Source organism: Terrapene carolina, unplaced genomic scaffold (genome assembly GCF_002925995.2).
Source record: "Terrapene carolina triunguis isolate 2854851 unplaced genomic scaffold, T_m_triunguis-2.0 Scaffold95, whole genome shotgun sequence".
Lineage (NCBI taxonomy): Eukaryota > Metazoa > Chordata > Testudines > Emydidae > Terrapene > Terrapene triunguis.
This window is the reverse complement of record NW_020664446.1, coordinates 16,684,623-16,708,775: the sequence shown is the minus strand read 5'-3', so window position 1 is coordinate 16,708,775 and position 24,153 is coordinate 16,684,623. Positions and strand designations below refer to the sequence as shown.

At 43.5% G+C, this 24,153-nt stretch overlaps 1 protein-coding gene across 1 annotated transcript in view; it reads right to left on the bottom strand.

Annotated features, from left to right (window-relative positions):
• The window catches only part of BAG3 (BCL2 associated athanogene 3), a 28,127-nt gene extending 16,668 nt beyond the window's left edge, over positions 1–11,459 (bottom strand). Inside the window, exon 1 of the mRNA XM_024206233.2 lies at positions 11,238–11,459. Coding sequence (XP_024062001.2) covers positions 11,238–11,414 — 177 coding nt within the window. The 5' untranslated portion in view covers positions 11,415–11,459. The remainder of the gene's footprint in view (positions 1–11,237) is intronic.
• Between the last annotated feature and the right edge of the window lie 12,694 nt (positions 11,460–24,153).

The window sequence follows — 24,153 nt, the reverse complement described above, 5'->3', positions numbered from 1 at the left end:
TATGCTGGATGCAAACTATAACGCACGTCATTATAGCAGGTCTCTTAAATCGGAAACGATTTGCATGAGTAAGAAGAGTAGGACTGAACTCCAAAATGTACAATGCTACAAGGATCTACAGGAAAAAAGTTGAAAAGCAACATTTTTGCTTCTTGCAGAACACACGGCCAATAACATTTTCCTAAGCTGTGTTCTAAAGAAGAGACGTCCTCTAAGACTTACATATTAATTATAATACTTAGCTTTTCCATAGCTCTTACAGAGAGGTTGAAACAGATAGGCACTAAGAGGAAATGTATGTACTGTATGTGTCTGTGTTATATGAACATTCACAGAAACCACTGGGATTTCTCTTATAGGGTCACCAAAGGAGAAAGTTTTCAGTTATGTTGCAGACCTTGAATCCGCTCTGGAACCCTCACCACTGGCTTCAGGGAGACTATGGATTTGATTCGGCACCCACTGAAGTCCATGAACACAGGATTAAGCTCTATTTCATATGAGTGAGAGTTGCAGGATCTGGTCCCATGTTTTCAGGGAGCCAGGAGTCCCACAGGTCAGGAGAACAATGTAAAATAAACTGAAAAGTGCCTGCCAAAATTGATTGTGACATTTTAGTAACCTAGTATTCTTTGTACATATGTCTATTCCACTTTCAAACAGAAGTGTCATTATATGATGATAATAGTAGCTCATATTCTGAATTAAGGAGGATGCACCAGTTCCATTTACATGAGAATATTTTTACCTTATAGGAAGTGGCTGCAACTCAAATCCTGACTGCTTGCCCTCTTGGAATTAAGTTATAGCCAAACCAATATTCTCCCTCTCCCCCCAAATTGTATAACAATTGATCTAGCTAGCTAACTCATCAGTGTTAAGAGTCTTTATTAAAAGTAGAAATCAGCACACCCCAGACTGTCTACACCAATGTTTCCCAAACTGTGGGGTGTGCCACCATAGCGGGGCGGCGGGGCCTGGGCCAGCCCCCTCAAAGGAAAAGTTTAGGCACCACTGGTCAACAGTAATTTACTTAAAATATTAATTAAAAGCTTTAATCTAACCAGTTTCCTCAGCGATGCTATGTTTCCATGGATTAATAATAATAAGTACTTACAAAGTGCTTTTTATTCATAGTTCTCAGAGCATTTTACAAAGGTGGGTAAGAGGGGCAGAGAGGTTAGTTGACTTCACCAAGGTCACATAGCCTCTTAAGGCCGAATTACCATCTCCTAGGTCCCAGTCCAGTGTTCAATCCACTGGAGCATACTGCTTCTACTGCTGTAACTCAGAAGTTCACCTACTCAGGATTTTCATATTCTCTCACTCACTTACAGTCAGTGTTCATATATACTGAGTGAGGCATCATTAGCTAATGACTGAAGAAAGATAGAATAACTCATGAACATGTTTAGTCTCATGAATTTGTCTTAATAAGGCATCAAATCAGTCACATCATTATTTATAGAACAGGCTGCTTGCTTTTGATGTTTTATTTGTTTAATGCTGGGGTTTTATTTCATGCCTTTCACATGTGCAGGCAAATAAGGCTTATGGTTTGTTTTTCTGTTAACCAAAGTAGTTAATATATACCTTGTAAGTATTCCATTAATGTATACGCTATCTGATGGATAGTGACAATGTGCTGATGTGCATCCAAAAAAGCGAGGAAACAATCTAACCATGAGTAAGTTCTATGTAGTTCAAAAGTAGAGATCTATGCTTCTAGCTGTTAAGTCACAACTCTATGACCTAATCTTATCTTAGGAATTATAGCTATAATTTTCTTGCTCACCAAGCAGATTCCTCTTAGGCTATCACATCCTGGCCTTCCACAGAACATGAAGACACTTGCCCTTTATGTCCATAAGTAGGAGTTGGCCTGCATGAAGATTGCGTCAGTTGGGCTGAATTGAACATGTTCTGAGAAAACACTGACACCCACAAAGAGAGAGAGGGATAAATTTGAAGTAAAGCCCACTAAGACGCTGCCAACAGGAGTTTTCTTGCCAAAGATCATGAGAATGACAACGTGCTCTATCAAGCTACTTCTGTTCATTACGTTATTTTCCCTAAGAAGCAGGTGGCCAGTCTGTTTTCTGTGTTCCAAATATTGGCTGTGTCCCATGAACTCAGAGCACAGGTGACGGTATGAATCTCAAGAAACAGCAACATGCTGCCACTCATGAAAGGAAAGCAAATAGCGAACAAGTGACCAGTCAGTCATTCACTTCACAGGACATCTCTACTGCCTGAATTTTCATCTTGATTTAATTGTGCATAGGGTAGTCCTCTGGTATCACTTCCTAAAATAGCACTTCATCCACATAGATTATTTTTCCGCACTGTAAAAACACTTGTTATGCCGCACCCTATTTACTGATAAGATTTCCCTAGCACCAGTTGCAAAAAAAGCCTCTCTTTAGACACCTCTCGGGCTTGCAGCCCCTTTTATTTTTATATTTTCTTTGGAAGCAGAATCAGGAGGTGTAATTTAGGGTAAAAACAGGGCAAGAATGTAGTACTGAGGCCACGGAAGAGGAGTGAAGGGGGGGTTCATAACATAGAAGAATGGTACTGTTAGTCCATCAAAACTCATTTCCGATAGGTATCTATGTTTGAAAGAAACACAGGAATGTCAGGGACGGTCTAGGTATACTTGGTCCTGCCTCAGTGTGAGCGATAGTCTAATTAATCTCACAAGGTCCCCTCCAGCCCAAACTTTTCTACACCTGGTTTACTATTGTCTAATCAAATACAATGCTGTTTATCACATAGGCATAATGAACAGTCATGCTTGTGCATCAGTTGTAGGTGTTAAAGACAAGACTCCTCACTAGGAGGAACACTGGCACAGATCTTTCCTACACCTGTAGGTAAGAGGGTATATCACTATTAATCCAGTTCCAAACTGTATAATTTAGGGATTTCAAAAAAATACAGTTTCTACACCCTTGGAGGTGTGAATCTGTGGATCTTCATTGCCCTAATTCTCCACTGCCTTGTGTAGTCACTCACACCAGTGCAAACTTAGTGTAAAACACTTGCAAAATAAAATTTGGTAGCATTTTACAACCACTGTGCACTTACCTTGACTGGAGTAAGAGATGGTATGAGGTGCAAGGTAACAGAGAAGCAGAACCAGTGGATGGGATTTTCAAAACTGTTTACCACCGGCCAAATTCTTCTCTTATTTGAGTCAGTGGGAATTTTACCATTGACTTGAATGGGAAAAGTGTGAGGTCAATGCTGAGCATTTTTGAAAAAAACACCCATGTGTGGGTCTAGTGAACCAAGATTGGAGTTTGATGAGGAATTGAAGGGAGAAAGATAAATACAATCAGAAATTAATTATAGTGGTGGGGCGGGAGACTTTGGTAATTCGAGCACCTGGGGGATAGCTGCATACGCCTGTTGGTCTTTCTAAGCAATGCAGTTTGTTTGCATCATTTCAAGGCAATCAGCATTGTTCAATGATGTGAGATCTTTGCTAGAAGGGCCGCTTTCAGAAGCGTTACTTTTATGGCAGATGCCATTCAATGCCATTCAATGTGACAGGCATCTAGGGATTCGTAACTGTGAAAGATAGCCACAATCCCCAACCTACTATGCCTCTGAGCCATTGATGACCCTCACATCTGTTCAGTGAATCTCTCTGCAGTTAACACCTGTGACCCATCTTTAGTTAAAATAAACATCAAAGGGGAGTAGTCCATGTAAAAAGAATACACAGGAGTGGGGGCATTAGTTAACACTTATTTAAGCCTTGTCTATGTGTTCCCTTTCCTGAAAGCATTCAAGCCCTTCCCTGAAACCATCCTCCCCAGCTAAATTTGGTCCATTTCCATTTTCAAAAGTTCGGGGGCTCCCACTGAACAATGTAGTAGACTGATCCACCGTTACAAATAATCTTGGCAAAAGCCATGCTGAGTTATGACATTAATTACTCAGGAAAACAAATGACATACATGCCCAAGGGAAGATGATTATAACAAAGAAACTAAAGGAAAAGCAATGGCATTTGTTGGAAAACACTTCTCTAATAGAAATGTAATAAGTTATGTGGTCCACCTATTGAAAGTACCAGCAACTCATTCAATAAATTAGTAGTTAGTATCCTAGGAGAAAATAACTGTTAAAGAACTTGCCTTAATACTCTAAATGCTTTTCAGTCATTACCAAAAACATTTTCTTCTGTTCATTTCAGTCTAGTTGGAGATTTTATATTCCTTGATCTCCGGACAATGTCCCTAATCCATTCTGACATTCCATTCCATACAAATTCCATGATTCCATACAAATAACTGGGCCATAAACTGTTAAAGTTGAGAGACTTACCTACAACCACCACTCCTCCCACAAAGCCTAGTAAACTGCATAAACATATTGTCTGTTCTTCATATATGTGGGGGAAGAGGGCAATAGTAAATAATGAAAATAACACTGCTCTACAGCCAAAATGCATCCTTGACTGGATCTATGAATAAATCAATGACTGGATTTGGACAGTACTTGCTTTTTAGGCAAAACAATGAATGATGCAATCTGAAGCTGGTATTGCGTCATACATGATATGAATTGCATCATGTTATTCCTAGAAGTCATGGATGATGCAATCATAACGAAGCTTACATCACTCTGCTGAACAAATTGCCCTATATCAGCTCTAGAAATCATAGAGTGTCGTGCTCTTATTTGTCAGTGTTTGATTTTGCAAAGGGACACATTTCTGTTTAGCCAAAGTGAGCAGAGATGCCTCGTACTTGTGTGAACAGTGCAGATAACTTCTGCTATGTTTGTGGTGAAGTGACTTTTGCATCACAAAAGCACAGTATAACCACTATGGTTAAGAAAGCCTATCACCTTTATTTTGGCTGCAAAATTGGAGATCGGGACAAGAGGTGGGCCCCACACATATGCTGCAACACTTGTGCAACAAATCTTCACCAGTGGTTGAAAAGGAAAAGGAAATCTATGCCTTTTGCAGTGCCAATGATTTGGAGAAAGCCAACAGATCATACCAGCAATTGTTACTTCTGCATGGTGCCTCCAGTTGGGAAAGGTGTGTCAAAGAAGAAAAAGTGGACTGTGCATTATCCAAACATTCCATCAGCTATACGCCCAGTACCCCACGGAGAAGGACTGCCGGTTCCTGACGCACCAGAATCATTCTCACTTGAGTCAGACGAGGAAGAGGAAGAGGATGAAACTTCTGGTCCTGAACCATCAATGTCACAGGACCCACATTTTCTCCCATCCTCCTCCTCTGAACCACACCTCATCACACAAGGTGAACTGAATGACCTTGTCAGGGATTTGGAACTACTCAAGAGTAAGGCAGAGCTGTTGGGCTCCAGACTACAGCAGTGGAATCTCCTGGCAGGTGATGTTAGGGTTTCCATGTTCCGTGACCGTCAAAAGGATCTTGTCCCATTCTTCTTCATGGAAGGTGATCTTGTAGCCTGCAACAACATCGATGGTGTGATGGCAGCCCTCAACATCGTTCACGATCCAGATGAGTGGAGACTGTTCAGTGATTCATCCAAGACGAGTCTTAAAGCTGTTTTACTGCATAATGGCAATGTTTTGCCATCAATTCCAGTTGGTCATGAAACAACTTTTGAGGTGCATAAATTATGACCAACATCAGTGGCAGCTTTGTGGCGCTTTGAAAGTTGTTGCTCTCTTGCTTGGTCTGCAGACTGGATACACAAAGTACTGCTGTTTTCTCTGCGAATGGGATAGTCGTGCAAGAGATTCCCACTACATCAAGAAAGATTGGCCACTCCGACAGTCATTGGAGCCTGGGAGGAAAAGTGTTCAGCATCCACCACTTGTTGAATCAAGGAAGATTTTGTTACCAACCTTACACATCAAGCTGGGTCTGATGAAGAACTTTGTCAAGGCCATTGACAAAACACAAGCAGCTTTCAAGTACTTCCGTGGAAAATTTCCAAGGTTAAGTGAAGCTAAGATAAAGGAAAGTGTCTTTGTTGGTCCTCAGATGAGTGAACTTCTTCGAGATGATGCATTTGACCATGCACTGCGTGGCAAGGAAAAGACAGCCTGGAAAGCCTTCCAGTTAGTGGCAATACATTTTCTCGGAAACAACAAGGCAGACAACTACAGGTTGTTGGTGGAAAACCTCCTCAAGGCATACAAAAGCCTTGGTTGCAACATGTCACTAAAGATACATTTTTTGCACTCTCATCTAGATTTTTTTCCACCGAACTGCGGAGCAGTGAGCGATGAGCATGGCGAGCGATTTCACCAGGACATTGCAACGATGGAGAAACGCTATCAGGGCAAATGGAGCCCATCAATGCTTGCAGACTATTGCTGGACAGTGACAAGAGATGCTCCATTTAATGAATACAAGAGACAAGCCAAGAAGCGCCGAGTAGACACTGAATAGGACTAAACTATGTACATAATACTTTTTTGCCTTTTGTTTCATAATAAATTTTATTTATATAACCCTTTTGCTGATTTTTAAAGTGTTACATAAACAGGACAGGTGAAATATTATCATGTAAAGCAACCATAAACACATGAAAAGACCTAGGTTTACAATTTATGATTAAAACTCTACTATCTACACAATATACATAGACATAAAATGTAAAAACTTAAATATCTTAGAAACAGTAGCCAATCAGTTGTTTTAATTGTCATATTTGAATTCAGCACATCAAAATACATAATAAATAGCACATTTTATCTCTGAAGCAGACGACTTCTCAAAAATTGTAGACCAGTGTAACCAGAACATCTTCACGTGGTTGCTGCCGTGTATTGTACTCCACAGTTAACTGGTAATCGAGAGCCTTATTCCATTTACTTAAAGGGGGCCCGGATTAGGGGTTTAAGGGATAATAGGTCTAGTACGCCATTGAAATCAATGAAGTAACACCAGTGTAAAACCAGAATAAATGAAAGGAGAATCATGCCCAACATGACAGAAATAAGGGGGCTTCATTATCACTAATGGTCTCACAAAAGTTATTATTCCGTTAGCTACAAAATGACTTCACACTTTGTGTTCCATTTCACTGCTGTAGTACTTTAAGTTAATTTCACTGCACAGGTCACTCAAAGGGATGAATTATCATCAAGAAGATGTGGATAATTATAAACTGATGTTTTAGCACCAATACCAGGGTGATCCACAGTCAGCGGTTTCACTGTCTGCTTTTATGAGCTTTCCAAAAGAACAAGGCATCACTGAAATCTCAGAAAACATTTTGTCTCTTTTGTATTATCCAAGTGTAGCAGGGTAAAGAATGAACATTTCAGCTCTTATTCTCCTCAACTCAACCTTGAGAACAAAACAAAACTTGTTCTTCTATTTGAATAGTACTAGGTAAATGAGGGAGAAAACAAGGAAGCTGTTTGAAAGTATTCCTCCTCCTGCCTACATACAAAATCTGATCTCAGTCATTCATGAACACAAGAATCATAATTAATGCCACTCCAGAAATATTTTTGTATTTACAGTTGAATGTGAAAGCCAGAGATTATTTGTTAAATTATGCCAATTAAGTAGCAAATTTGACAGCTCAGAATTCTTATTTAGGGACACACAATATCCCTTGAGGGCCAGAATTTAAAACCTTTATGACCTTACTCCACAAATAGTTCCAGTGAAGTCAATAGGACTACTAGTGAAACATAATGCTACCTAAATCAGAGTGAAGGTGCCAGAATCTGCCCCCTAATTTGAATAGGTAATTCTAAATTCAGGCCCACACTCCAAGGGCCCTATCAGGCCATTCATGCAAAACTTGTATTGAAATCAATTGGATTTTGTGAGTGTTGTCAGGAACAGAATAGAACATTAAATCAACAATTTTCCTTTCCTTCTCAGGAAGCATTAACCTTGACCTTGATAAGAAGTTCCAAAGCATGTAAATGCCTGTTTTGAGAGTACACCTCTACCCCGATATAACACGACTTTAGATATAACGCGGTAAAGCAGCGCTCCGGGGGGGCGGGGCTGCGTGCTCTGGCGGATCAAAGCAAGTTCAATATAACACGGTTTCACCTATAATGCGGTAAGATTTTTGGCTCCCGAGGACAGCGTTATATCGGGGAAGAGGTGTATTTTCCAAGTTTTCCTATTAGGAAAATTTCTTTCATAATATCTCTTCAAAGGTAGGTGCAACTGTTTCTTCTTTTTATATAGATGCTTGTACATTTCCCCCCAAAACTACTTCCAAACTGATTTGTAAGATAATCCTTTCCTGCCAGGTTTTAGGGAGTTACCTTCCCTTACCACAGATTTCACATCAGATAAGGTTGGAATTTATTTTGTTTCAGTCACAAAGGAAGAACTCTGATCCACTATAATTCAAAATTTTCCTGTTTTCAGATGATTATCAAAAGCAGCTTAAATCTGACTTTTTATCTTAAACAAGTTAGAGGAGACATTTGTTAATTTCCCAAGAGATGACAAATTTATAACAGAGGTCATTAAAAAATTGCACTCTTTACTCTTCAAGAAAGTGTTATTGTTACACAAAACATCTATCAATATTATTTGTTTACAGTAGTGTCAACACTGACTGCGACACCATTACTCTATGCAGACAATCTGTCTGAAGATGAACTAAAGCGGTTTATATAATATTTGTTTAATACTGGCTGATTTATATTTTTCTGAGATCTTCAGAATAGTACAAAAATTACATAATTTACTGCATCTGAAAACATGAGGTTTTTTACCCACAAAAGCTTATGCCCAAATAAATCCGTTAGTCTTTAAGGTGCCACCGGACTTCTTGTTGTTTTTGTGGATACAGACTAACACGGCTACCTCCTGATAATTTACTTTGTCATTAAGTTAAACAATGCCCATCAAAGAATTTGAGAAGAACATTTACAAAAATGAAAACAAATGAAAAAATTGTTTTGTAAAATCTGGATTAAATACAGAGAATCTCCTTTCACACTGGTTCTATACCCATGTAATTCCATTGACTTCTGTGGAGTTACTCCTGATTCACACCAGTGTGAGAGGAAAAATCAGTCCCTCTGGCTTCCCTTAAGTACTGCATTGCTCGTACTCTGAGTTCTCAGCTGTGACCTGCATTCACAAACTGTGTAATAACAAATTTTATTCAATTATCATTCTAAAACTAAAGAATTTAAAAGAGTATTCCCTGTTACATTTAGTGTTTGAAGCTCCAATATTTACATTAATGAATAAGGTTACGAGTGTCAGATTGCACAAAAAATGGTGATCATTAGTCAAAAAAAAGAAAAAAAAAATACTTTCCATGGGCTGGTTTATAAAAATGCATTCTAGACCTCTACAGAATTGTCTATTTTACATGTATTTCAAATATAATTAAAAAACAAATAAATGTTGTTACAGTGGGCTTCTGCTTATATATCAACACAGACAACAATATTGTCCACTAACAAGGCCCTAAGACTTTCCAGTGTGCTGATAAAATGGTGAAACAATTGTTACCTGCAGGGTTAGTCTGAACTGAATGCTGTCCTGATGATCTAACTCAGGGCTTCTCAAACTGGGGGTCGGAACCCCTCAGGGGGTCGCAAGGTTATTACATGGGAGGTCGCGAGCTGTCAGCCTCCACCCCAAGCCCCGCTTTGCATTCAGCATTTGTAATGGTGTTAAATATATTAAAAAGTGTTTTTAATTTATAAGGGGGGGTCACACTCAGAGGCTTGCTATTTGAAAGGGGTCACCAGTACAAAAGTTTGAGAACCACTGAACTGCTTTGGTGCTCTACAATAACTTGATACCTTTACAAGCCTCAGACCACCAGCACTGCACCAATTTTAAGGCAACAGTTGGAAGTTTTAGCTGATTTCTGAAGTGTCAGGAACCTTCCCTCGCAGCAGAAGCAATCAGGTGTTCAGACTACCAGTCCAATATACAGTAACACAGAGCCCAACCAAACTTCTTTCAGCACTGGCCTGAACAGCACCTTCCATATTCCATTGGGAGCTTTCTTTCCTCTGATGTGCTGCAGAGTTCTGTACAGCCCTGTTCTATGTAGGCCTAATTCTGGAACTCAGTGTGTAAGGATAGCAGAATTGGGCCCTGTGTTAGTCCTATGACAGTAATGTTTTATGACCATCAGTAATATGGTGTCAAAAATGAAGGCAGGGACAAAGGTTAGCATATCGGAACTTAAAACAAAGTAAACAAACATCTGACAATAAACTCTTATTTTCCACCAGGCTCTTAAAAACTTCCTAGTTCATCTAGGGGGTTTCCAGCTCTGTCTCTCCTGGTTATTGCTTAAATCTAACAAAAAAACACTAATTCTGATTAAATGTAGGGACACTATAAATTCAGCATTTCTTTAAACCAAGACATGTTTACTTTAAAGATTCACTTATGAGGGCACCTAGAAAAATCATGCCTGCTCTCTAACTCTCAGCTGCTTCTCTTTACATGGACATATTTGGAGTGAGAGATAGGTTTCCTGTAAGCAAGCTTTAAAACCAAACAAAACCAGAGAGCAAAATTACTGAGATAGTTAGTAAGGGGAAAAAAAACCCTTGACGAGGAAGGGTTTTTTTAGTGATGTCCATTGTTTAAGCTATACACATCTGAAAAATAAATCAGAGTTTGTGTCTCCCCAGGCAGGCTGGGTGGACTTAACCAACTTTAAATAAACATTACAGGGCTAAGGTATCAAATGATTTAATGCACAAAAAAAGGACTGCAGTGCGTCAGAGACAAAAGGCAGCTCCTGGCCTCACTGCATTGCCATGTACTGAGGAGAGAAGAGGGCAGATGGCCCTGCCACTGCCCCTCACCCCCACTGCACTACCATGTACTGAGGAGAGGGCAGGCGGCTCTGCCACTGCCCCTCGATCTCCCCCCGAAATTAGCACGTACCAAGGGGAGGGCCAGCTGGCCGAGCTCCCCACCCGCTTTTGCCATGTAGGGAGGGGAGGGACGGCTGCCCCCCCCCCCGGAATTTCATGTACTGAGGGGAAGGCCTGTTGCCCCCCCTCCCTTTACCACGTACCGAGGGGAAGCCCGGCTGCGCCTCCCCCCGCAATTATACCGAGGGGGGGAGGCTGCCCGCCCCGCAATGGCCATGTACCATGGGGAGGCTCGGCAGCCCGTCCCTTCGCCCCCCCCCCGCCCCTGCTCTGCCCTCTGCCGTGCCCGGCGCTGCGCAGGGAGCAAGCTCCGGGCCCTTCACTACAAAGTTCCCACCCCCGCCCCACCGTGGCTCCCCAGCGGGCACCTTGTACGGCTCCGCCAGCAGCCGCGGGTCGCTCCAGGTGGTGGTGCGGCTGTTGTGATCCACAAAGAAGGGCCAGCCGGTCTGCGGGTCGATCTTAACCTCCCACCCCGGCGGCAGGGGCTCTCGCTCGGCGCTGCCCTCCATCTGCACCACGGGCGAGTGAGTGGCGGCGCTCATGCTCCGGCTCGAGCAGCGGCCGCTGTGACATGCACGGTAGAGTCAGGCGGGGAAGCCGGCCAGGCCGGCACCTTTATCAATCATTGGGCGGAGGGAGGGGGCAGCGAAGGGGGTGGAAGTGTCTGGAAATAGCTGCAAAGGGGCAAGGCGGAGGAGGAGCCGAAGGGGGGAGGAGAAGGAGGTGGAGAGACAGAGCAACTGGCCGGCTCGGCTGGAAACTTCTGGTTGCGTCGAGCAGAACTTGGTTGCGGCGGCTGGGCGGAGAGAGCCTGTTTGAGTCACCCTTGGGCCCCGTCATGATTGTTAACGCGCGTTGTGCTTAGCGAAAGCCCTGAGCGCTGTCCACCCCCAGACCTGCCTGCCTGCTGCGCTCTCTGGGGCCGCTGGGCCAGAGCCAGGGGAAAAGCGGCTGAAAGCCTTGTCCCACCCTTGGAACTTCTTAGTCATGTGTTCCAGGTAACAGATGTTTACATCCCATCCTTTTCTCTGGGGACTGGCTCTTACATTCTGTGATTGCACAGAGCCCAGCACAATCCTCATCAGGGACAGGGGCTTTGGCAGACGTGGCGCTAGCCAATTGGGGGCCATAAACAGGAATATTCCCCCCCCCAACACTGACAGCCAGCGTTTGGGGCTGAAGTCGTGGAGGTTATGTAAAAATCCCAGAATCCATGACTGCTGTGATCAACTCCTAGCCTTAATAAAAAGCAAATAGAGGGACCCCTATTTGAGCTGCCCGGGGCCCTAACAATTGCTTGGTCTGCTTATGCCTAGCACCGCCACTGGTCTTTGGGCATTACCATAATGTAAATAATTAATAATCTGGGTGCTGGGTGCCTTTGCATACAGCAATAAACCAGCAGTTTCTAATAGATAACATTTTACACATCTAAAACACTTAAACAGACATATTCTCTTCTGAATCACACCCATGCAACCCCACTGGACCAACTTCATCCTAGGAGTAACTTCATTGTGGCCAGTGCACAAGGGATAAAAGTACTTGGCCTGATTCTTCTCTCATTTACAAGGTGTAACTTATTCACTTCAGAGGAGCTACTCAGGCCCTGATCCTGGAAATGCTTACGTGTATGCTTAAGTTTACTCTTTGAGATGCCTTTGTCCACGCAGATTCCACTGTAGGTGTATGCACCTCATGCGTGCTGCAAGCCTGGAATGTTTTAGCCAGCTGTGTCTATTGGGGCTGTGCATACATACACCCTGCACACTCTTGCGCCCGCTGTAGGAAAGGTATAAATTGTGGAGCAGCCCTAACCCCCACTCAATTCCTTCTCACCAACCACGGTAGCAAGTCGGATCCCACAGTGTCCTCCTGCTTCCTTGTAGCTCTTAAGTAGTTTAGGACTATAGTGGATAGCTTAGATAGATAGCTTAGTGTAGAGTTTGATACGTTTTATTTAAGCCCATTGGCTAAAAACAAAAAAACCTTTTTAGTCTTGCCTTGGAACCAAGAAATAGGTCTGATGGTGGAGAGCAGGTCTCTGGACTTCAAAATCTGTCCTGTCTCTGAGATTGCTGTGCCTGCTAATGATGCACACTTTAAGAAAGTGCTTATTGTTGTTTGGGAGAATCACACATACTTAATAAGTGAGCCAGTTTTTGCTCTTTTTCTGAGTGCACACAGAGTACTTATGATGCCTTTCTACAGTTATTTTTTATATAGAAGTCTATGTGAAATAGGTCTGACTCCACAGTACCCTCCTCAAGAGCAACCATTTCTTCCTGTGAAGCCAGTTTCTTCAAGTGCCCTGACTTCAAGAGATGTCACTACAGGACATAAGATCTGCTTTTAAGAGAGCACCTGCTGCTGGCAAACAGTCAGAGCCTGCTCATCCCTCCTCAGGTGAGTCAGTTGTTCCTGCTACCCAAGGCAGGAAGGGACAGAGCTCTACTGATGGGCTTCGGCTTGGCACCGAATGCGGACAAAGTTCTGCAACTATCTAAGGAACTTCCTTAGGAGATCAGAGATGAACTGAGAGAAGAGGCTTCAGAAGTCCAACTTGTAACAAAAAATGCTTTGAAGATCTCATTGGATGCCTCTGACACTGCAGCCAGATCAATGGCCACTGCAGTCTCTCTGAGAAGAACATCTTTGTTGAGGTCATCAGGAATTCTTAAAGAAGTTTGGGCCACTATTTGGACACCTACCTTTTATGGTTATGATCTGTTTAATTCTCAAATGGATGAGGCACTCTATGATCTGAAGGATTCCAGGGCGATGCTCTGGTCTCTTGGTCCATAAGAGGAAGCAAGCAAGACCTTATTCATTTTCTAGGCGGAGGCCTCCATCTTTCTCATATCAATATTGTGACAGGGTGTTGGGCAACAGCAGGTGATCCAGCACTCACACTTGAATATGGGAACTGTGCCAAATTGATAGATTGAGGATAAACTGGAGAGAGTTAAAAGCTAATTACCTCATGAACTCAGAGGGTACAAAGGTACAGGAAGGAAGTGCAAAAGGAGAGAGAGAAAGTGGAAGAGCTGTAGGCTGGGCTCAGGAAACCTTAGGGTATGTCTACACTGCAATAAAAAAACCTGCCACACCGAATCTTCTGGACTGTTTAATGACAGTCATGAGCCAAACAAATGCAACATGGAACCTACCTATGGAAGTTTCTCACCACATCCTATCACCTCTCATTTGGTGGATAGATCTTTTAAATGTCTACCAACATGTTCTGTTTCATCCACTGCCCCTCAAGGACTCTGGTGACAGATGTGTCCAAGATAGGTTGGGATGCTCATTTGGACTCTCTCTGAATTCAAGGCACGTGGTCCTGAGCACAGTCTCAATTGCACACAGATATACTAGAGCTCAGGGTCATTCATTTAACCTGCCGGGCATTCCTTCCCCCCTTTGAGGGGATCACCATTCATATTCTGATGGACAATATGACTGTTATGCTCTATATAAACAGAGAGGGGCAAGCAAAATCATCCCTGTTATGTCACAAAGAAATATACCCCTGGGACTGGTGTACCCGACATCTGTTCAACCTAGTAGCTCTCCATCTGCCAGGTTCCCAAAACAATTTAGTAGATCACCTCAGCAGAAAAAGCTCTGACAATCATGAACTGGATCAGGTATTCAAAACTGGGGTCTTCATTTGAGACAACTGTTCACTACCAACGTGGATATGAAATATACAGTGTTCTTATCCTGGGAGGAAGTAAGCCCATGTTGTATCCCAGATGCATTTCTGTTCCAAAGGGACAATGATCTGCTTTATGCCTTTCCTCCTGTTCCTTTAGTCCCCAGAATTTTTGAGAAGCTTTGCTAAGACAAAGCTCAGTCTGGGCGCTAGTTCTGGTACTCAAATCTGAGGCAGCAGTCAATCAGTTCCACTTTATAAATCTACTGGACATAATTTCCCAGAAACAAGGCCTGGTGCTTCAACTGAACCAGAATCTCAACACTTAATAGCATGGAATCTGGCTGGCTGAATTCTGTGGAAAGATCCTGCTCAGCAGCTGTACAAAGATATTTTGATACAAAACAGAAAGACCCTGGGCGGCGGATGAAGCTTCCCCTTGGGGAGGCTAGCCCTCTGCCTCGCCTCTTCTGGCCAAGGCCCTGCCTCTTCAGGTTGAGGCCATGCCCCCACTTGTTGTTTTAAACCCCCCAGTGGCTCAGTCGGGGCGTGGGGGAGGGAGGGAGAGCTTGGTCGGGGCCATGGTGAGGGCTAAGAGCTCAGCCCTGGCCGGGATTGAGCTCTCAGCTTTGGCCCTGGCTGGAGCTCCAAGCTTAGAGCCCCTCCCCCATTCTGCCCCTTCTGCCCATGGCCCCACCCATGGCTCTATCCCATTCTGCCCCTTCCCTCATGGCTCCACCCCCATTCTTCCCCTTCCCCCACAGCCATGCCCACACTCTGCCTCTTCCTCCCGAGGCTCCGCCCCCACTCGCTTCTGCGCCTCTCCCCCGCTGTGGCCCCAAGTCTGGAAAAGCTCGGTGCCCCTGCCATGGCCCCAAGAGCTCTTCCAGCCTCAGGGCTGTGGTGGGGGGATATTTTTCCAGGGGCCCCAAATCTGCCACTGTCCCCCTCCTCCGGTGGTGCAAGGTTTGGGGAGGCTTAGCCTCCCCAGCCTCCATTACGCACTGCCCATGAGAAAGACCCCTCTACTAGAAAGATGTATTAATTGAAGTGGAAACATTTCTCTTCATGGTCTATCCAGAATCACCCAAGAACCCTTGGACTCTTCTATATTGTCTTTAGACTTTCAGCCGGGTCCACTTAGCTGCTATATCAGCATATCGTCCACTTGCAGATAGTCACTCAATTTTTTCTCACCTTGCAGTATCTAGATTTATAAAAGGTCTAATTCATGTGTTTCCACTAATTAAGGAATCGTTGCCCCATTGGGACTTGAATGTAATACTCACATCGTTGATGGACCCTCTATTTGAGACAATGGCAACATGTTCTTTATTTCATCCTTCTGTTAAGACAGCGTTTCTAGTAGCTGTTGACCCACAGGGTGGGAGAAATTCAAGCATTAATGGCAGGGCCACCATATATTGTCTTTCGTAAAGGCAGAGTCACACTCAAACCATAACCAATGCTTTTTGGCAAAAATAGTCTTGGACTTTCATATGAACCAGTTTATACACTTACTAGTGATTTCCCTTACATCTCATGATTCTCCTGGGGAGATTAAACTCCACAGACCAGATGTATACAGGGCTAGGTCCTTTTATCTTTCTAAGATGAAGTATTTTCATAAATCACCTAGACTTTTTGTGACTCTTACTAATAAGTCTACAGGGCAAGCTGTTTCCTCTCAGAATACTTTCTAAATGGATTACAGACTGCATTAAAGATTGCCTACTTTCTGCACAAACTTCCTCTTCCAAGTTAGGGCTCATTCTACTAGGTACCAGTCAACAGCTGTGGCTTGTTTAAGAGAGGTTACTATTCCTGAAATCTGTAGAGCAGCTACCTGGAGTTAGGTACCTGTTTTCCTCTCACTACTCCATTATCACAGCTTGTAGATCAGATGCTGACTTTTGCAGAGCTGTTGTATAGTCATTACTTTAATAGAGATTCAATGAGATACCTCCTTGGAAGGTAGTTGCTAGCCACTTACCTAGAGTGGATCCATGTGGACAAAAGCTTGAAGAAGAAAAATAGGTTACTTACCTTACAGTAACAAGTTCTTCTAGATGCCTTCTCTGTAAGGGGTGCACGGCACATGCATAGCCCCAACGGACGCTACTGGCTAAAAGATTCCCAGCTTGTTCTTGTGAGGTGCACACATATACAGGGGAATTTGTGAGGGCTAAGGCATATTGAAAAACTCCATTTACTGTAAAGTAAATAACCTTCTTTTAAAATATTTGCAGAACCAGGCTGTTATGCTAGTGTAACCGAAAGTAAAATGTGGCCCCATGCTTGGGTTTGGCAATACTGCCACAGGAAGATGATTCAAGAAGGAGTAAAGTCAGTTGGCCAAGCCTTTTGGTGGCTCATTGTAGGCGGGTCAGATCACATGGTGTTGGCTTCCCCTTCTTTCCTTCTGCTTCTCCATGTATCCAGGTATCTAGTTTTATTACTTTACTAATCTCTATTGCTTTCAGCAGCTGGAAATGAGGAGGAGGAGGAGCCAGGGGAAGTCCTAGAGTTTGCTGCTATATAAGAGAAAAAGACAAAGAAAAAAGAGTCCTTTCCAGGACAGACTCCTTGTTGAGCTGCCAGCCACCATCAGCAGCTGCCTGTGGAAAAGAAATAATCAGGAAAGAAAGGAACTGGGCAATATGTGCAAGCAGGGCCAGCTCCAGCTTTTTTGCCGCCCCAAGCGGCGAAGGGGAAAACAAAAAAAAGGTTGAGCTGCCGCCGAAGAGGAAGAGAGGGAGTGAGGGACCTGCTGCCGAATTGCCGCCGAAGACCTGGACGTGCCGCCCCAACAACGGACCGACTGCCGCCCCTTTCTATTGGCCGCCCCAGGCACCTGCTTCCTTCGCTGATGCCTGGAGCCGGCCCTGTGTGCAAGGGAGGAGGGGACCAGATCAAAGAGAAGTACGTCAAAAGAAAAAGGAGAGCAGAACACATTCAGAAGAGAAGGGGAACAAGCTGCCAGGCAGCATGGGGAAGAAAGCAGGGGAGAAAGGAGATGAGAGGTCAGGCAACAAGTGCAAGAAGAGAGGAGGCCCTGCAGCATAGAAGCATGTGAATGAGAGCAGGAAAAAAGAGAGAGAGAGAAAACAGAACAGATGGAAGGGGAAGATGAAGCCGTATTCATTATATTGATGGGTTTTGTCCTTTGCTAACTAAAGAAAGCTCCTTGTAGCTTAGAATCAGGTTTGGAAGGTTAATCTGAATCTGGTATCAGTCTGATGATCCAGTATGTCCCCAGAAGCTTACTGTGCTGGCCAGCTGAAGAGGAAGAGGGACAGTGCTCCTAGCACCAAGGATAGACAGCTAAAAAGGAGTTGCTGTGCTTCCTGGAACTGAGGGGAACTCCAGGTAGGCTTCCTGGATTAACTGAACCACTAGTTATCTGATGGTTTTGGTTGTCCCCTGAAACCTTTAGCTAATCAGGATACCGCTGCATTGTCTACATCTAGGCATATTTTCCAGCCCCAGGAATACCATATATTGATGCTAGTAAGAGTTACACACTCATCATGGGGAGAATAGACTTAAGGCTGTGCCCCATCAGCCCCATTTGCAGCATTGATTCGAACCATAGGGTTCTACAGATAACACTTCACTTGGTGTGCCTTATAAGCAGGCCACTGAGAAAATTAAATCTCTTTAAAAACAGCTTCAGAAAACATATACAGAAAATGACAAAGCTAGTTTTATTCCATTGCTAATCTCTATTGCTTCAGCTCTTGTAACCTATTCTCTGGGCAGTCTCCATCACTTCAAACACTTTTCATCACAGTGAACACTCATTCTTCTGGACAGCTTGTTCCTGGTACAGACACGACAAATTCTGTCCTGAAAGAAGTTCCTGAGACATTAGGAACTACATATGATAAATCAAGACATACGGTCACTTTAAGAGGGTCCAAGTGGCAGCTATTGACATAGGGATACTGTAGACGCATGGTTCCATTAGAATCACATTGTCAGGGAGTGGGGTAGTGCAAAGCCAGTGCAGAAAGATGAAGCATTTGCATGAACAGCCCTGGCCCTTGCTGATTTAAGAGATGGCTCTGTGGTTCATTCCATGGGGGCAAACCCTACTTTCCAACACAATATTTGAGAAGGAAATACATGAAGGGTCTTCCTGGAGATTTCAAACCCCCTTAATCCCCTTCTATGGGGTTTTAAGGGGGAATCCAGCTCTACAATATACAGGTTATTCTTACATTTCTTTTTAAAGGGACATCAAGCTGATTTGTCCCTGCATTTGAAATAGCTTAAAAGATGCATAACTGTTCTAAATGTCTTCCTGGTCTACAGTAAAGGCCACATTTTGCCCCATTTATGCCCCAGGTAACCCCATTGTTCTCAGTAGTGTTCCTAAGAGCAGCACAATTTGGCTTTAGTTGTTTATTTTTACAAACAACCACTGCAATGCTGAATAATTATGAATACAAATCACTACCTTTAGGGGGTCTGTTGTCACCATGCTGTTCTGTTGCAACATGTATATGGCGCCCCTCATTTGAAATGCTAGTACTTCTAATCATGCTCCCAGTTCACAAGAGTAAAGCTGTAAAAGAATTAATGCCTGAACAGAACTCCCATTAACTTTAATGGGAACTGCACAAACACTAAAGGGGGACTAGACACCCAAGTATACATATTACACAGGAACAAAGCTGTTCAGGCCTGCATGTTGTAATCACAGCGCATGTACACAGCTTGCCCTGATCAGAGCGTATGGGGATTCACAAGGGGGACAGTCAGCTCAAATTTAGCCCCAAATTTCAGATTTTTTTTTTTTTTGTATAATCAAGCTTTTCCAGTAGAAAATATCCCAAGAGCTATACAAAATATTTCCTATGTTTGTTTCCACTGCAATTTAAAAAACAAACAAACATGGCGTTGCGGCGTTTGCAGCCCACTCACTATAGCACTCAGATACTGAAAGTGAACCTGCGAACAAAGTAAAACTGACAGATTTATGAAGTCAAAGTGAAACTGACTGTCCAAACTCAGAGAAATGCAAAAAGTAAACCAACAGCATTGGCAGTGAAAAGTACTCTGGATTTTTGAAATTCTTTCATTTTACTAATGTAAGGTGTTATTAATTACAGGTCAATTAATGTATTTGTTTACACTATATTAATTTTAGGTTGACGGTGTCCCTTTCATCTTGGATAATTTGGGTTGTACTCTCTCAGTCAACTATTGGCTTAGGAGGAGGTATTTCTGCCTACACAGAGATCAGGAAAATCTGCCGTCTTTCATAAGAAATTAGGAGATGTAGGGAGCAGGTTCCCAGCGTCGGGTTAGTGTTACAGGCCTCCACCTAGTGGATAGATTGGTATTCTATACTCATACTGCAACTGGCTAAAATAATTAGGAATTGTTTTTGCCATCCCAGGAGACTACTGCACATTTGGATTGTCCCAGCCAAAGCTATTGTAGGAGCTGAGCATGCCCAACAGTGGTGATATCTCTGCCTTAAGAAAGACACAGGTCCTAAATGAAAACCAGTTGAAAAGGGAAAGTGAGAGGTTTCTTTCAGCATCATTAAAAGTAGTGACAGCAGGAGGCCACATGTGAAAGCACAAGACCCAACAGTAATGTATGTGTCTTTCTCTCAACTTTTCCACCAAGTTCAAAATCTTGATCTACCTATTACTGCAGTAAATTTTAAAAATCTTTTTTCAGAAGCTGCCAGTGTCCCTGCTATTCCTCTGGCCTCTGCTTTGCTGCTTTGGCACAGTTGTAAACAGTGACTTCTTTTTGTGAATGGATACAAAGTGGTGCCTCTAGAAAGGCTGATCCAGAAAAATGCAGTCCAGCATGTGACACGGGCTCTGAGTGCCGAGCCAGGCCGCCCCCGTTGGCCCAGTGCAGGGTTGGTACACATTATCGTCGGGTATTCCTGCTACTACAGGGAGTTGCAGTAAGGTGAGCTCCGGTCCCCTGGGGGGGCTGCGTAAACAAATAGTCCATGGCCCCTGAGCCTCTGGGCTGGGACTGACACTCATAACTGGAGTCCTGTCCCCCTTGGATGGGGCAGAACAATGATCCGTCTGTAGCCCCTGGACAGGGCAAAACAAACAGTCTATAGCCCCTGTGCCTCAGAGCTGGGACATAGAGCAGACAGCAGTCACGCCTGGTGGCCCGTGGAGGGGGTAGGGAAACCCGGCCCCGCCCTCTCCACTGGAACTCCCTGCTAGGGGTTGAGGCATAAGCTTCTACTACCTTCCCTGGGTCACTAGCTACCACAAGTTGCGTCCCAGGCACCTCCTCAGCTTGCAGCCACCAGAGGCATGTTATACATACGCTAAGAGTCTCAAGGTTCTGTACGGCTTCCCATCACTGTAGTATCTGAGTGCCGTCCACACAAAATCAATAGCAATAGTGAAGTCCCTAGTTGACTTGTTGGAGTCTCTAAGACCCTTTTCAGGGTCAAAGCTCTGGTTGGGGTAGGATGGTGGTTTTCTTGGGCATGGGGTGGTTGTTTGGCTGAGGTTTGGAAATAGAAATGGTGTTCAAATGAGTCAGCTCCTGACTTGTTTCTGACATAGCTGGGTTGTTAAGCTTAGGCAATAGAGGCACATGTTTTTAGATCCAAATCTAGGGTTCAGTTCCCACTGGTGACAAACCACCAAGGGACATCACATTACACTTTCATAAGAGTCCCGTTGAATTTACCAGAGTGGATTCTGGCCCCTTTATGTTGACTCTGTGGGGTGAACATTTAGTAGACAGGTAGGTCAATCAACATTTTAAGTGTAGACCTGGCTGTAAAAAAAAAAAAAACAGATTTGTATAAATAAGTGATTATTATCAGTGACTTGTAATCAGGATCCTTCAGCAATTAGGGAATCCACACAAGAAATCTCAATCTACATAATCTTCAGAAACCAAAGTGGATGTGCTGTGGAAGTCGGTTGAGCAGAACTGCAAATCTAGCACTTGCAGAAGGCCCTCTGACCAGGAAAGGTCTGCCTCACCTACTCTTTAATCAGTTTTCCCTAGACTTTCTTGCCAATGGAACATAAGATGCCATACTGGATCAGGCAAATGGTCCACCAAGGCCCATACCCTATCTCTGGCAGTGACTAATACCTGGTGCTTCAGGGGCAGACAAAAGCTTTGATAATTCACCTGGCTGATTGTTCACTGCTGCACATAGGGGAAGAATGTTTTTCTGACCCTAGTAATTAACTTACTCACTGAAATATGCAGGTCAGATTACCCTTATCTTAGCTTTCAGAGCTACAGTTATTATAAATGGTGGTAACATGATCCAATCCATTCTAAAATCCAGTCCACAGTACGATTTTTTTTTCAGTGCTTAACTGGTTTTTAATCCCCAACAAGACTGTTTCTTACACAGTGATTATTTTGCTGAATAGTCTGTTATGATAGAATTTATCAGCTATTTACAATCCAAATAAATTATGTTCACCTTTACTGACTTCAGTGGTCCCTCACTATCAGGCTAGGAGGGCAGCCATTCTGCCTTACTGTGTCAAACAGCAAACAGCCAGTAAACGGTGTAGAGGTTTTGGCCCTCTGGATAGGGCCAAGCAATACATAGTCTTTAGCCCATGGCAGTGGCAGACAGCAACACACAGTCTATAGCTCTGGCCCCCTGGGCGGGGCAGAGCAAGGAGCAGTATTCAGCCCAAATCCTCCTGGCTGGGGCAGACAGCAAGTAACAGTCTGGGGCTCTGACCTCTGTGTGGAGCAGAGCAGCAAGCTGTCTTTAGATTCAGTCTTTGGGCTAGAGCAGACAGCAATCACAGTCTAGGGGCCCAGAGCCTCCTGGCTGGGATAGGCCACAAACAAGGCACAGGCCTTCTGGTCTAGGGTGAGTAGGTCAGATCCCCTGGTCAGACGGCCGAAACACACTGACTCACTTCCTAGCAGCACAACTGGACTAATGTCTGGTTCCCCTGGGCTATTTGCTACCGCAGTCTGTTGGCACGGCTCCATTGGCCACACATCCTCAGCGGCTTACCCAAAAACCATGCTGGTAGCTAATCCTTTAGTAAACTAAAAAATAAAGGTTTATTAATATAAAAAAGAGAAGAGAGCTATTCAAAAGGTTAAAGTGAATTATAAACATTACAGTTGATTTCAGTGTAACAGCAGTGATGTTAAATTTGCTAGCTTGCAGTAAGTTCCTCCTAAATATTGGGATCCTCAGTCCATTGTTCAAAGCTCCCTTTTGTTAGAAATCACAGTCCAGAAACATGGAGCAGGAATGAGGCAAGGAGGTGATGTCACCATCCCCAATTTATAGTCCCAGAAAAGTACTGGCTCAAACATGGAGTCATAGGTCACATTTCTTGCATGCCTTGCTGAGTCATGGAGTATCCATTTTCTCTGTGCTCTCTGAGGCTATCTACACTACAGTTTATGCCGACATAATTTATGTCACTCAGGGGTGAATAAAGAACTCCCCTGAGCAACATAAATTACACCAGCATAAGCGCTCATGTGCACAGCACTGTGTTGGCAGGGGAGCTTCTCCCACTGACACAGCTTCTGCCACTGGCGGAGATTTTTTTTATGCTGACAGGAGAGCTCTCTCCCGTAGGCATAGAGCGTCTTCACCACGCATGCTGCAGTGTGATGCTGTATTGGTACAGCTGCGCCGCTGCAGCGCTGTATGTATAGACATGGTCTGAGATGTCTTCGGGAGGGGCCCATTGGAAGAGTTGATTCTCCTTAATGGCCCATCAACACATGGCTGGGTAGTTTGATGTAAATGTGTACCCACGAATACAACATGTTTAATAACAAGCATACAGTAAAATGTCATCACTTCATACCCAATGATGATATACCCACTTCAATAAGATATCACTGTTCAACAGATCACAACTTTTCCAGTGATACCTGATATGGCATATTTTGTACAAGATTTAATGCAGTTGTGTGATAGTGGTAACAACACTAGTGTAAATGGTCAACTTCCTTTTTATACAGTGTCACACTCTCTTGCTGCAGCTTGAGCCAATTACTTCTTGTCCTGTCCTCAGAGGTTAGGGAAAACAATTTATCACCCTCTTCATAACAAACTTTTCTGCACTTGAAGACTGTTATCATGTTCTCCAAACTAAACCAACCCAATTTTTTCAGTCTTTCCTTGTAGGTCATGTTTTCTAGACCTTTAATCATTTCTGTTGCTCTCTTCTGGACTTTCTCCAATTTCTCCACTTCTTTCCCAAAGTGTGGTGCCCAGAACTAAACACAATGCTCCAGTTGAGGCCTTATCAGCGCTGAGTAGAGTGGAAGAATTACTTCCTGTGTTTTGCTTACAACACTCCTGCTAATACATCCCAGAGAATGATGTTCACTTTTTTTTTTTGCAACAGTATTACATTGTTGATTAATATTTAGTTCGTAATCCAGTATAACCCCCAGATCCTTTTCTGCAGTACTGTTTTCAAGGCAGTCATTTCCCATTTTGTATTTGTGCAATTGATTATTCCTTCCTAAGTGTAATACTTTTCATTTGTCCGTATTGAATTTCATCCTATTTATTTCAGACGATGTCTTCAGTTTGTCAAGATCATTTTGACTAATGCAAACATTCGTTCATTTTTTTCACTGCTTCATCCTCCTCTTGA